At 50.6% G+C, this 14659-nt stretch overlaps 1 protein-coding gene across 2 annotated transcripts in view; it reads left to right on the top strand.

Moving 5' to 3' along the window:
• Window positions 1–14659, top strand: part of LOC142992487 (RNA binding protein fox-1 homolog 3-like) — a 72292-nt gene that overhangs the window by 36852 nt on the left and 20781 nt on the right. The window contains exons 2-3 of one of the 2 annotated variants that reach the window (XM_076142952.1): window positions 6196–6447; window positions 12986–13129. In XM_076142952.1, the coding sequence (XP_075999067.1) occupies window positions 6196–6447; window positions 12986–13129 (396 nt within the window). Of the gene's footprint in view, window positions 1–6195; window positions 6454–12985; window positions 13130–14659 lie in introns of those variants that run through there. The other variant, XM_076142951.1, reaches the window with a different exon arrangement.

Below are 14659 nucleotides of genomic sequence, written 5' to 3'. Positions count from 1 at the left end.
AATCTAAATATAAAACCGGGTGCATCCCACAACTTAATCCGAATTTTGACACCCAGTCTGGAATAATTAGTCCCAGATGCAAATAGATGTTATGCAACAAAAGAGGCAACAGCACTGAAACAGACAATTATCTTCTCTTATGGCGTCGGCAAAACGTTGCGTGTAACCATGTGTAACTGATGGCTCTTTCACAGGGCCTGCAGGCTTATTTGGATGTGTTTTTACTTATTTCTTTATTTATTTCTGAGCCCAGACGGAGCTCTGGCTGGCTGCGGTGGAGACAGACAGGTTCATTACATGTCACAGGAGTTCAAAGTGATCCTCTGTCTACTCTGTTTATTAAGTGGCGCTCCGGCGTCTCTGAGGTATAGTAACACTTGCAGTCGCGGGCGTTGAGAGCGGTCCCATTTCAGTACGGGGGGCTGGGGCCGCGCTGCCGTGTCGCCGCCATGTAATGAAGAAATCAGCAAGGGATTGGGGAAAATGAACTCTTTCTAATACCGCCATCCAAGGCCGCGTAGCAAATAAGTGCTCCCAATAACGAGGAAAAATCAGGTTAGAGGGGATGAAACATATGTGACACGTGAAAACGATTAAGCCCCTCGGAAAAGAGAGGGCGGGGGGGGGGGGGGACATGCTCAAAATCTAAATTGACTTGGACGGGGGGGGGGGGGAGCGAAGACGCCGAGTGTTTATTCTCATGAATTGATTTTCCCGCAAATGAGGTGGAAAAATGGAAAGACGGGAGTTTGCAATGGGAGGAAATGCGAGACAAAACAATAACCCTCTCACCAGCCTGTTTGAAATCATAAACCCACTGTAGCGCCGTGGAAGACTTGGGCTTTGAGGGGTGGGGGAGTGGGGGGAGAGAGGGGGGGAGGGGCGGGGGGGGAGGGCGGAGAGGCAGAGGCGTACGAGCCGTTTCCCAGGCTTTGTGAATCTACATTAAATTGGGCTGCTCCTCTACCTCTCCCCCGCTCTCTCCCCCCTCTCTCCCCCCCCGTAAGCCCGGGCTGTAATTGGCCGACTGGGGGGGTGTTAGGGGGGTAGCTCCTGCGCCAGATACCATGTGCCTCATCACGAGAAGCTCAACTTAAGGTGTTTTGTTGTTGTTGTTGTTGTTGTTTACCTCTTCAGAGCTCCTCTCATTCCGACTCACCTCAGATTGGCTGTACGGCGTGCGGTTGTAATTAACACATGCCGCAGCCTCTGGTGAGTGCTAACACAGAGAGCTGGAGTCAGATCATGTGGCTTGCCTAATTAAAATGGACCCGACTAGACAGCCTTTATTTATGTGCCTTCAAGACAAAATGAATGCCAGTTGCCTGTGGAAATCATCCCGGGCCGTCTCTTCGCCCGCCTCCTCGCCTGCCCGCCTTGGCTGTCTGCGCGCGGGGCTACAATTAGCCGAGCATCAGCAGCGAAGCAGAGAACAACAAGAGGCTGGAAAAGCGCTCGGTGTTTCGTTTGTGTTGCATCAACTGATTGCCTTACATTGGCCTCCGCTGAGCCGTGTTGCGCTCTTTGCTGGAGTCTTCTCGGGTTTTGCGCTGTGACGGCCCAGTGGGATTTGTCACAAGTTTGCCATTGTCGCTGTCAGGCAGTCATTAAATCCAAATGAGCGCCACGTCTTTGTTGGAGCCCGCGCTGGAGGAATCCTGGGCGCGCAATCTGTTTGGGATGAGACGGGAAACGCTTTCCAGTCACAGATAAGCTTCAGATTCACACCAAAAACGTTATGTCATCTGCTATGTGACAAAGCAAAGTTCCCGCCAGCGATATTCCATGAAGGGATGTGACGGTAATGCTTTTTTTGCCAAGTCAACACGTTTGCTTTATGTACGCCACCGCACAGGCGTTCATAAATCTGTTGTAATTGTTCCGTCCGTGTACGTGGTCCGCAGGAGGAACATTCCCAGGCTGCAGATTCTGAATGTCACACACAGTAAGAACCTGTATGGGTGCAAGCCCTCGCTGACAAATGATGGGAGCTGCCTGTGACGGAGCCGCAGCCATAAAGCTGCCCACTCCATCACGGCTCCTATCACCGAGATTGATCAGCCGCTCCCATTTGAGTGATTTCCCTCCGGATTCGATGCAACGCAATTAGTCGCCCGCCGTATTTTGCCTTAGCGCCGCTCTTTGACCCGTCACACGTACGAGTCGGCCGAGCACTCTGCCGATATGAGTTCCTCCTAACAGCTCCTGTATTTGCACAGCGCGTCTCCTCTTGGCCTCTCAACACTATCCCTCCCAGCGCCGCTAAAGAGGATCACGGAACGCTGGCGAGCAGCCAAGCGGTTGTACCTGCCGAGATGGAATATAGCCTTGACCATCTACACCAGCTCTCTCTCTCTCTCTCCCCCTCTCCCTCTCCCCCTCTCCCTCCCTCCCTCCCTCCATCTGTGTTAGAGCGCAGCCCTGAATGCTGAATACCGCGTTTTTCCCAGACTGGCAGCCTCAGCAGTGGGCATTGCCACGCGGCCTTCCTCACCTCTTTGGCTCCCGACGCCGCCCTTAAAACAGAAACTCTGCTCCAAAAGTGATCTCCTTAAGTAAGGGTTTCCAATCCAATTTTACACGAGGAGAGTGCTTAAGATTAGAGAGTGTTTTTATTGTGTTCTCCGGTAATAGGAGTAGAAGGGGTGAAAGGAGAGATGGAGGGATGGAGGGAAAGCGGAATGTAAAAAAGAGGAGGGAGAGCGCGGGGAGAGAGAGATCGATAGAGGCCGCTCTCTCCGGCTGGCTTTATGCTTCGCTGTTCCGTCCGTGGAGACGCGCTTTAGGCGGCTCGTGGCAGCAGGCCATGGGAGGGGAGGGGGAGGGGGAGGAGGCATGAAAGCCCCGCAATTGGACCGGCTTCTTTCCCATCAACAGACCTGCAGGTGGAGAGAAACACACTGACGACTTGTAGCACTTCCTCCTGTTTTCAGCTCTAGCGTGATGTGTTCGGCCCTGTGCTCATCTCTTTTGTTGAGGAGGTCTTGCGGTTCCGACGCCGTGGCGAGAGTGGCGAGTAAAGGGCGTGCGGGCGCGTTGGGACGGCCGCCGCAACTCCCCCGATTTGCATGGCGCTTTATTCTTTCCCCCAGTTCATTTCCAGTCGAATAACTCGTTTGTCACATACATCAGAGGAAGGCGAAGATCATACGAGAGCCAGGGTTACTTTGTGTTTCACTAATGAGGCCCATGCTCTCCGCCTCCTAGCTTTTGCCTCCTCTGCCCTTTGAAACGGCATCGCCACAGCGCCTCGACACTTCTCCACACTGCTTCAACACGGTTTTATCTCTCCAGCACTGAGCTCCTGGGTGTTACACTGTGTGTGTGTGTGTGTGTGTGTGTGTGTGTGTGTGTGTGTGTGTGTGTCAGTCCTGTAACACCGGCCTGTGTGGCCTGATACAGGGAATGTGACGGTTTGAGTTTGGGAACGTTACGGGAGTGCAGCGTGGGAAAACGATCACAGCTTCATGACTTCTTTATTATGTAAGATGAAGAGAAATGCTGGTCTCTAAATATAACAGGTATGGACTGGAAACACAAATAAGGAAGGGACAATTTGATACGATAACAATTAGAAGAGCAAACTAAATGTGACGGATAATGAACATTATTAGCCTAATCTATGTCAGAAGCTAGTACGAGTATTAATGATTCTAATGAAATGAAAGGAAATATGAAGCATCTAAATTAAACGGTGAAGTATTTTCTATCTGCGTCTTCCTCACCTGCACCCTAGTGATCATTCTTGAATCGCTCAAAATGCTCACACGGCAACGACTTCCTGTGTTTTTTGGGTCGACGTCGACGCTCAGGAGTCACAAAGCCATTTCCAGCTGTCTCCAGTGGTCGGGTCTTGTAGCCTCAGCTAATTAATACACACACACACACACACACACACACACACACACACACCCACCAGACACACCCCGAGTGCAAAGACCTTCTGGAAAGCAGATGACGGTTTTTACAGTCTACTAAAAGGTGTCATAACAGGAGCAGAACTCAAGCATGTTAAGGAAACGGGTGAGGGAGGTAAACAAAACTGCCTGCTTATCTAAAGTGCTGTCAAACAAGCAGCAGAGGAAGAAGCAGATGAGGAGCTTAAACCATGTAGCAAAGGGAAGGCCCCGCCCTCTTCCACCCCCCCCTCCCCCTACTGCGTCCCCTGCGTCTCGGCGAATCCTGAAACAAAACCCGGGATCGTTCCCACGGACAGCGGTCACGGCCGAGACTAACTAACAGCCATAACTCAAGCTTTGATCCTCCTAATGGCCGGAGCGCTGGTGCGTCTCATATGCAGAGCGCAGCACATTCCCGCTGCTAAGCTCGCTGGACCGCTGAGTATCGACGCCTTTGCTGGCAGATCATTTGGACCGAACGCAAAGCCCCGTCCGGCGCTCTCAGCCTTTCATGCGAGGAAGGTGTATTTTTCTTTAGGCACCCGGCAACCATTCTCTTTAAAATGAGCGCTTAGAAGTAGAAAATTGCCAACATCAAGAGCTTCCTTGAATTAGGATGCCCCACAATGCGAGCGTGTTATATAATGCCGTTGACTGGAGGGAAAGGGAAAGTGGAGCACAGGGGTAGAGATTAAAAAAGTTTCAGCATAAAAAGAGGAGGAGGGGGGAGGGGGAGGGGGAGGGGGGGGTTGAGCATGAAAGGGAAAGAGCGAGTGAGGGTGATGGTTGAGCAAGAGACAGAGAGAGATAGAAATAAGTGTATAATGAGAAAGGGAATGAGGAAGAGAGAAAGAGATTAGGTCAGACAGGAGCGAGGGTCCATTTCTCCAGCACTTTGAGCCCGGAGGCCCAGCGGGCTCCTGGAAGCTGCAATCCCTCTCTCCCCTCTCAAGGCTCCAGGCCCTGCTCTCTTTTTTCATTTAGATAATGGAGCATTTCCTTAATTGGCAGAGCACAGTTTAGTCCGAGGTTTGTTTGCCAACACGTCAGAGTAGAATTATTTCCACTACATTTACAGCATAGCTGCGCTCGGCTCTCTCATTAAAACCGCAGCCTCCTCCTTCTCCTCCTCCTCCTCCTCCTTTTCGCCCCAAATCGAGCTTACCCGTGGAAGTCTGCGGAACGGAGCCCCGAACGCAGCGACAACTCAAGAAAATAAAGAATAAAACGCATTTATCTCCCATCTCGCCATCCCCTGCCAGCTTGTAAAGGAAGAGACAGAAAATTCTCTATCTGTTTACTGTTATTGTTTTTCTCCAATCATAAACCCTTACTTCTGGCTGCTATTGTGTGCTTTACCCTCCCTCCCTCTCTTATCCAAAGAGTTATGCGTTGAGCTCGCATGATCTGTATCTTTAAATTTGATTGAGGGTATTTGCAGGGGGTGTTATTGGATTTTGGTGTTATTGTCTCACCTTTTTCCTCTGTATTTTTAATGTTGGGACGGATATCCGCTCCAGCAGCACTGATCTCGCCGTTCTGCTCATTAGTCTGGATTCGCAGAGCCCAGGTGCTTTTGAACAATAAGACATGCACTTCTGTAGTCCGGCCATTACTGAGTTTAACAATGTGTACCGGCTAGAAAAGTCCATTATTCCTGCAGCTCATCATCTCAAGCATCCACACGAGAGAAAGGGTTTGCAAAAAGCGCCTCACAGCAAAGGGCCATCTATCACAGAAGCCAGGAGGACGGACTCAGAGGCATGTGTGGGACCGTATACGCTGCGTATGTGGAGCGCAGGCATGAGGAGGGATGAGACTTATGAGGTATAAGAGGGGCAGCGGGGGGGGAGATAGTGACGCACAAAGTCAGACGCAGGTTGAAAGTGGAGCTGGGAGAGAAAGCAGCTGTTAGCTTAACAGACCTGTCATTGGAATCAAAGCTCTAATCAAAATTCTATCAATTAATTGATCTTTTCTCCCGTGCTTTGCCACAAGTGCAGCCGGGTTCCCCCCTGACTCCCGCTCGCCCGTACCACAGGCTCGCTCTACAACATTAATTGCGTTCATTAGGAATGATCAAGGAATTCTTTAATCAGAGCTGAAATGTGATGCGATGTCTGTTTCCCTGACTCGGTCGGTTTGCAGGCCGAGCCGCCTCTGTTGCCTCCCAAATCTCTGAGGAAACGCGTCGGCCTTTAATGACGGCGCCGGAGCCGGCAGTGCAGCTTTCATCTCAGCTTTTAAGCGGCCGGTTCTGACGAGGCTTGTCGCATGTGTCATGTGTTTCTCGCAGGGTAACCAAGAGGCCACCAACCCCCCAGAAGCGATGGCCCAGCCGTACACCCCAGCCCAGTACCCACCTCCCCCACAGAACGGCATTCCCGCAGAGTTTGCCGCACCGCACCCGCTTCCGACACAGGACTACACCGGGCAGAGCAGGGTGCCTGAGCACGCCATGACCCTCTACACGCCCACGCAGACGCACAGCGAGCCGGCCGGCAGTGACAACAGCACGCCCACCCTCACCGCCAACACAACCGTACCGGTCAGTGTCACACACACACACAGCTGTCACTCACTCAGCCATTCACCTTCATGTTTACTGTGAAGCTTCATCTCAGACTCACACTTGACTTTTCTGAGTAGAAGATATGATGTTGGAAAAAATAACTTTGTGACAAGAATGAAGTCACTCGTAGATCCAATCTTACTTCTTAAATTTGACTTTCCCCGTCTAAATATTCAGAGTTTATTCTCTTATTCCTCATTTAAGTACCTTTCTGTAGTGCATACATGTCTTATGTTTGAGATGACCACACATAGATTAGACCAAAGTAGTTGGTTCTCCTTCACTCCCTGTGTTTCTAAATGAAGACTACATTTCTCTTAGCGTCCCTGTTTCCTGTGGTTTGTTGCTGCGGTGTGCAGGAGAAAGTTCAAAGCTGGACAAAGTAATTTTTCCCTGTAGTTTTCACCTCCATCTATTATCCGCCACTGCCAAAAGCTGTGAAAGTTTTTGGCACCGGTTGCTCTGGAAAAAAAAACAAAAACCCCCACACACACACACACACACACACACACACACACACACACACACACACACACACACACTCCCTTCTTCCGTTTTTGTGCCACGCAGCAGTTTCTCTCTGTGCGTCGTAAAGCGATGCGGAATCAAACGCGCCTACAGTAAATTTAAAATGCAGTTTTAGAGGCTTGTTGTGAGCAGCGGGCGAAATTGTACGGCCTCAGAATTCTCATAAAATGTTAAAATTAAAGAGGTCATAAATTATTAAGAAGGGAAACAAGTGTTCATTTTACACCTTTAATTATTAACCGCATCACAAGGATCCTCTCCAAAAAATCATTAACATAGCTCAGATTTGTCTTTTGTTTGTTTTTAGATTTGAGTCTTTTTTAAAGCAATGTTTCATAATGCACCTTTGGTGACGCCGCCGCCGCCGCTCGCTCCATCACCACGTGAGACTTGTGATGCTGGAGGATCTAACGGCAGAGCCTGGTGCTCAGAGCTGGAGGTGATTGAATTTAATTGCAAATGCTCTCATAAAGTGAAAGCGCGTTTCAGAGGAGCACGGAGAGCCCGGGTTGTTTTCTCTATTCGGGGATGAGGTCGGACGCGCAGCAGACATGAATGATTTAGGACTTCTAGAAAGAGGGACGGGCCCCCTTTGGTCTCCCTCCGTTTGGTCTCGGTTAGAGGGAGCAAAAGACAGCTGTACTTTAGGTGCTGCTCCCGTCACAGGCAGGAGCCCCAACCAATCTCTAACCTATTTTGTCAAATTAGCTAATTAGCTGTAACTGCATCCAGACGTCTGAGCTTCTCCTTCAAGCATAAGACAGAACCTCCTGCCGAACAGCTGCCAGGGATTCTGCAGCTTCTCTCTCTCTCTCTCTCTCTCTCTCTCTCTCTCTCTCTCTCTCTCTCTCTCTCTCTCTCGGTGGCGTCTTTGCACCAGTTCAATTGTGACTTTGCACTGAGCGTTTGTACCTCACAATACTCACAGCGCTGGCGGTTAGAAGGAATTTGAACACGGAGCTTTCACATTTTTGTAAACGCAGAGATTCCACGGATGCATATTGACAGTTGTAGGAAGTGTGTGTGTGACCCTGGGAGAGGAAGCGGTGGATATGAAGGGAGGGCTGCTTAGCTTCATCACTTCATAAACGCATCTAGAGAGACTTGATAAAAGGCTTCGCCCCTTTCCTTCCTCCTATAGCGGGAAAAACACCTGCTGGGAGAGGTCGCCGGGAGGCCACGCCGCTCCTCCGAGAGATCTAGGTCACTCATAAAGAACGCCGTTAATACCGCCATTTTCCCAGCCTCACAATTACTGTACGCGGGGGGGAAGCGTTTGGAGGAGCGGAGGGGGGGGGGGGGGCTAACACGGTACGAGCGGGAGCCGTAGCATCGCGCTGCGTATTATCTTTGCTCTGTAACGTGCCGATGTTTGATTTGGAGATTTGTGTGTGGCGCTCTCCCACCGCTGCGTGGTTATGCCTCGCACTTACAGTAATGGCTGACACACAAGAGAGTTTGAAGTGAGGAGAGACTTGGCAGGAGGTTCCACTCTCAGGCTCAGCCTCCTTTTTTCCCCCCCGTACACACACACACACACTCACGCACACCCTCCACACTCTCTCTCCCTGTCTCTCCCTCTCTCTCCATTTCGCATTTGATTTCATTTCATCTGTTCACCCGCTGTGAAGAAAGCCTAGAGATGGTGGCCATGGAGAGATGAGAGCCAGCCCTGCTCTCCTTCATGCTCTTCCCTCTTGTGCCCTCCCTCTCCTCATCTCCACTTTCCTCTATCCTCCACTTTCCGTCAGCCCCCCTTTTCCCCCACCTCCTCTCCTCCTCTCTTTCTCTGCATCCTCTCTCCTCCTCCGCTCCCAGAGAGGACAGAGGGATGAGATTAGTGGGCTGTAAACAGAGAGTCTAATCCCTAGGGGCCGCTGGTGTAGTGTCGCCCACCGCTGTGTTCCCCATCTTTAATGACAGACCCAGCCTGTTTGCTGTGGGTGCCACAGACGGGCTCGGGCGCCTTTGATTAGGGCACCCTGCAGAAACACAGATTGAGGGAGCAGATCCGCAACTCGCTGCGACTCCCCCGCCGCCCGCCTCCCTTCACTCGACTCTGCTGCGCTCAGCTCCTCCGCCCCACGACGGCGCTTTACTCTGCACATCTTCTTGACTTAAAGACTTTTTAAAAAAAGAGTCATGAGAGGGAGAGAGAGAGAGGAAGAGAGAGAGAGAGAGAGACAATGGAAATTCAGGGAAATGTATGGATTCTGTGTGAATTCCCCGTAGAGAACAGAGAGTGTGTATGTTTTAATGAGGTGCAGGGAACTCTCGCTTCTGCCTCTGTCTCCGTCTGTGTCTACCAGCTCTCCGTCTACTCTGAGAAGGTGGTGTTGTCCAGAGCCAGACCTCGGGGACGTCGCTCTCTGCCACGTTCAAACGGCTCCACTTGAAAGCGGTGCAACTCGAGTAGAGAGGCACCCCCCCAACTTTCCTCCCAATCCTCAGAGATGAGGGGGAGCGCAGGGCTGCTGCCAGCGAGCTCTGCTTTAAAAAATAAAATATAATAAAGAAAGGCCCCTCGTTATCTGTCCGGGTTCACGTCGTCTGAGGTTTGGTTGGATTTCATGAGTAATCATTCTCTTTTCAGATAACAAATTAAGGCGGTGGCGTCAGGGCAGCGCTCAATTCCTGATTCTTCACAGCTCGTGTCAGCAGCACCAACGCTTTCCAAAGGGTATTCTGGAGGGCTGTGATAATATACAGACACACACACGCGCGCTCGCACACACACACACACACACACACACACAAAGAGCTGTGCAGCAAACATGGGTGAGCACATGGCTACAAAGGAACTCGCCCATTCTCTCTCACTCCCTCACACTCGCATACACGCGCGCACACACACACGCCTCTCTCATCTCTCATGAGCTGTGTTTAGAGGATTGAGACTCTACAAGGGTGTAGCTTTCAAAGGCGTGTTTGGGCTGATGGCGGTATCTAGGCCACCATTAAAAAGAGGATGTCTGCGTTATTTCCTCCATATGAATGGGACGGGGGGGGAGAGTAAGACGCTGGGGGAGATCGACTCCGCGTGCTCCCTTCTCACCTCCTGCTCTTTGAGCTAACGGAGGGGGGGATGTGTTTGCAGGTCCTTTAGAAAAAGAAAACAAACAATGGAGGACCAGGAGGGGAAAAATGAATTAAAGCACAGGCATTATAATTCTTGTGAGCAAAGACTCGGTATCCCCCTCCCCCCCCCCCTCTATTTAATCGGATGTAATCTACCTGCTTGGCAGCATTCCAATCAGATAGTTTCAATTATGCTCTTGTAATGCCACTCCGTGAGGAGGGGGAAAGTGCTGAGCAGAGCACTTTGCAGGCGATTTGCAAATAACAGCAAGGGAGTCTTTTAGAGAAATGACTGAACAGGAAGCCGGAGAGTTACCGGAGTTGACAGCTCTCTCACTCTCTGGTTTGCTGGCTTTGCCGTTGTTGGTGTGTTTTGCATCGCGGGCATTCACACACACACACGCGCACACAGCCCCCAATCTCTCCACCCCCCCGACAGCAGCTGTCGGGACAGTAAAGTGCCACTGAAGGTGGTCTCCTATGGTAATATGGAGGTAATTATTTTCCACTGCAACACCAGCATCTCACAGGCAGGCAGGCAGGTTGGAGCCTCGGGAGCAGCACAGGCAGGCAGGCGTCCCAGGTCTCTGTGACACTGTAACTTATTGAGTTAGTAGGATGGAGTCTGGGGTGCTGGGAGTCAGCGATCCAGTATTTGTGTTCTTTGTATGTGTATTTGCCCCCGATGTCAGCGTGCTGCCGGCCTGTCTGAGGGCCGGCTGAAAGTTAATCTGGATGTTTGCAAACACGCGGCTGCGCCTCCCATGATAAAAAGCCAGACGGACGCGGCTGGAGGACAGCGGTGCTCTGTAGTCTGGTAACATACGCTAAAGGTCGATAGTGTCATGTGTGACCGATGAAACAGATTGACCCGCAGGGCTCTGGTACCTTGTCACCCTCCACGGTCCCAGCATCTGTCTGCGATGTGTCACCCCCGGGGCCCAACATGGCTACTCAGGCTATTAACCTCCAGCACACGAGGACATGGCAGAGTTAAGACCCCCTCTGCCCCTCTACCCGTCTCTCTCTCCTTCTCCGTATCCCCCTCTCCCTCGCTTTGTGTCACAAATCCACTCTCGCTGCCCAGCTGACCAGCTCAGCGCGTCCGCCGGCTCGGGCGTCCTTCGCCCCGCGTTAACCTTTGTCCCGGGCGCCGTCAGGTCCAGGCAGGACTCAGGACAGCTGGGGAAGCTGCCGCCAAACCTGTCCTACCTGCACGGCTGCAGGGGAGACAAAGTGGGACCTTGAATCAAACAACTGTCACTGTTAACAATGTATGTCACCGTCTCGGAATGGGCCATAAAAACCAAATAAATGACGGCCATTACAGTGGAGATTGTGATTATGATAATGAGAATAATAAAGGCGATCATCATTACGATCATGATGATAATGATAATACTGTGATGATGAATTATAATGAATAAATCCCTACCCCATTTCCTAAATGGTGGGACATGTATCACTCAGAGAGGCCTGCAGCCATCTGACAGCCTGGGAGCAGGGTGAGGGTTATCAGTGCGTGTGTGCGAGTGTGTGTGTGTGTGTGTGTGTGTGTGTGTCATCTGAACCATTTGTACTCTGGCAACAACCTACTCCTTTTTCACGCCTGCGTCTGGGTACAAGATTGTGTCTGTGTACGTGACTTCCCAACCAGTGTATAGTATGTTTGCCTTGCTCGGAGTGCACTTCCCCGGAGACCTCCGGTTTACATATCACATTCAAACAGCTTTTGTGCTCCATATCTGCCACTTCTGCTCTCCCTCTCTCCTTTCTCACGCTCCCCCTCTCCCGCTTCACTTTATCAAATCCCCTTTCGGCATCAACAGCGCTGCCAAATCACAATCAGAATCATTTATATTTGGCAGGTTTTGACCCACGACTGCAAAGCCTCTTAATTACTACAGACGGTGCAAGACTAACGTGACACAAATTGCCAAGAAATACACACATTATACATGAAATAGATTAGAAAATGCAGAAGAATATATAATTATGTACCCAGCTACAGCAGCATGTGAATGTAGAGTATTCACAGTTAACAGGCTTTACGTTTGGTCATAAAAAAAAAAATAAATACAATTGTACATTAATTTTCCATGATTAAAGAAACATTTTAATTTATTTAGCTTGTATTCAGAATGGTAGGTGGGTTCAGGGTCCAGTGTTGTTCAATTAGATCCTTTTCCCGCCGCTGTAAATAGATGAATCGTCCTGAAATGAAGAAGAAAATTGAGAGGACAAACTTTCCTGTTGACCAATGTATGTTTGATCAACAGGGGAAATACAGCAGGGAGAAGAAGAAAAAAACGGCCACAAAAACAAGGTCCATCTTAACAGACAAGCCGCTAGCGCCCACGGTGAAATCCATCACGGGTGTCAGAGAGGGAAACAAGTGGAATTTATCATTGACATCAGACGCGTCATTTATATAGAAATGTCAGCATAGCATTCGCATAATGATGGAAACAACAATGCAGAGGGCTTTGGGCCTCGCACTCTGATGGCTGTGTGCAAACGTCACCAATAATGTGTCTTTAGTCTAGACGTGTCAGGGCTCGCTGGGATCTATATCCACGCCTTTTTGTCAGCGCCTTCAATCTTCCGCCCGTTGCTCAGGAGCTAAGTGCAAGAGATTAATAAGTGGATTTGTAATGCACAACCCCGGGTTTGAAACTATAAGTCATCGCCTGTTTATCGCTTCGGCTTTCTCGTCGGATTGAAAAATGGCAGACGCTGAGTAAGTTAGTCAGCTGGGCCTCCCGCCCCACCTTGTGTGTGCCCCCACCCCCACCCTTCCATTTCATCCTCCCCCCACCTCCACCTCCACCTCGGGCTTTGGGAGTTACAGTATACTGTAGCAGCTAATGAGCAGCTTGTGTCTTCCCTGTTTGTTTCCCTCTGGCAGACAGATGACGTGACGCAAACAGAGGGCTCTCAGCAGCTCCAGCTTCAGCACTCAGACTCTTCGGAGAAACAGCAGCCCAAACGGTTACACGTCTCCAACATTCCCTTCCGCTTCCGGGACCCCGACCTAAGGCAAATGTTTGGGGTGAGTACCTTCATTTCCCTGCAGAGATGTACACACACTATACGTCGCAGCTTTCTTTCAGCGTTTTTAATTCTCCTCACTAAGGGAAAAGCCTATAAGTGGAATACTAAACAGTTGACTGACGCTCCCCCTCCCATCTGTTCATACATATACATTTGCGGCAGCAGACAAATAACGACACAAAGCATATTTGTGTACCCAAGGCTCCGATCAGAATTGTTTCTTCCTATAAGCGTTTAATGCACAAAGACACAGTTCATCAGCTCGCCCGTGTGACTCACTGAAAACATCCATAAGAATTGAACCGAACATCCCCAATTCAATAATGATAATGGATCTGAATCAAGAGGATTGCCAAAAATGTACTTTAAATGTTATGCACTAATTGGAACATTAGAACCCAGAGGCGTTAATTCCAATCGTTATGAAGACAACATCCAGCTGATGATATTAATTACTTGAGAGCCTGGGCTGTGGCTTTATAAATGGCAGACAACGTGACTGCGCTCGCTCTCTCTATTTCTCAGCGATTGTTGGGTTTATTGTTCCCATCTCTGGTGCAGGTTGTGCGGAATCCAAATCGCCTCAGTAATTAGCTCGGAGGCTTTGTGTGCCTGGCCGGCGCATGCAGATATACGATACAAATTGATCGCGGCCCGCCCAGTCCCCCTCAATCACCAGTCTTACCCTTGCACCCGCGCGTTTGCCCCGCTCCTTCCTGTTACTCGCCTGGCGGCTGGCATCAGAGAGGATTGTGGGATTGATTGTCTGGGGCAGAGCTTGGCAAAGAGATAGGCAGCCTGCTCCACCCCTTGACATGGCCTCCACAATGGGCCTTTGTGTGAACAGTGTGTGCAAAGCCTCATCCCTCTTGCTCTAATGGCTTCTGGAGTGCCACTGGCTCAATACGCCATTACTGTTACGCATGAGCGGAACCCACCGACATGCAGACGGGAAAAGGCATCGGAGCTAGGCAAGCGGAGGGAAAGAGGAGAGGCAGTGTGGAGGTGCTGCATGGCCCACTAGAGAAGGACGCCACAGCGCAGCAAAAAACCCCTCAGGAGCTCCATCTGCTCCCACATTGCGTGTTAGGAAAAAAACCCTCTCCGGCGACTGAAAGGCTCCGCGACAAGCAGCAAGTAGGGAGTCGGCACCCTAAAATGAGGAGGGAGGGCTGGAGATTCACCCCGCCGCCACAGGGTTAAGGGTGTGAAGATGACTGTGAGCCTTTAACGAGGCGCTGAATGAAGGGCTCATTAGGACGACCACAGCGGACCTTAGTCAGTAATTAGAAAGCGTGTAGCTGGCGAGTGTAGGGGAAGTGAAAACACTCCAGGAGCTCTGTGCGGCACCCAATGCCGCGCTGCTTGAGGGTGCCCTCGTTTTTGCTCTTCAGCGCCACTTCTCTCCACCTGCAGTGAATTGTGAGGACTCTTATGCCGTCCCCAGAGCGATGAAGACCTCTGACCCTCCCCCCATCCCGCTGTCACACCGACCGCTGGGTCTGAACAAGCTCCATACACACTCTGC

The sequence above is a fragment of the Genypterus blacodes genome, unplaced genomic scaffold (assembly GCF_046128005.1).
Source record: "Genypterus blacodes isolate CSIRO-AG114 ecotype Tasmania unplaced genomic scaffold, CSIRO-AGI_Gbla_v1 ptg000022l_1, whole genome shotgun sequence".
In the NCBI taxonomy this organism is placed as follows: domain Eukaryota; kingdom Metazoa; phylum Chordata; class Actinopteri; order Ophidiiformes; family Ophidiidae; genus Genypterus; species Genypterus blacodes.
This window is presented reverse-complemented; position numbering and strand designations above follow the sequence as displayed.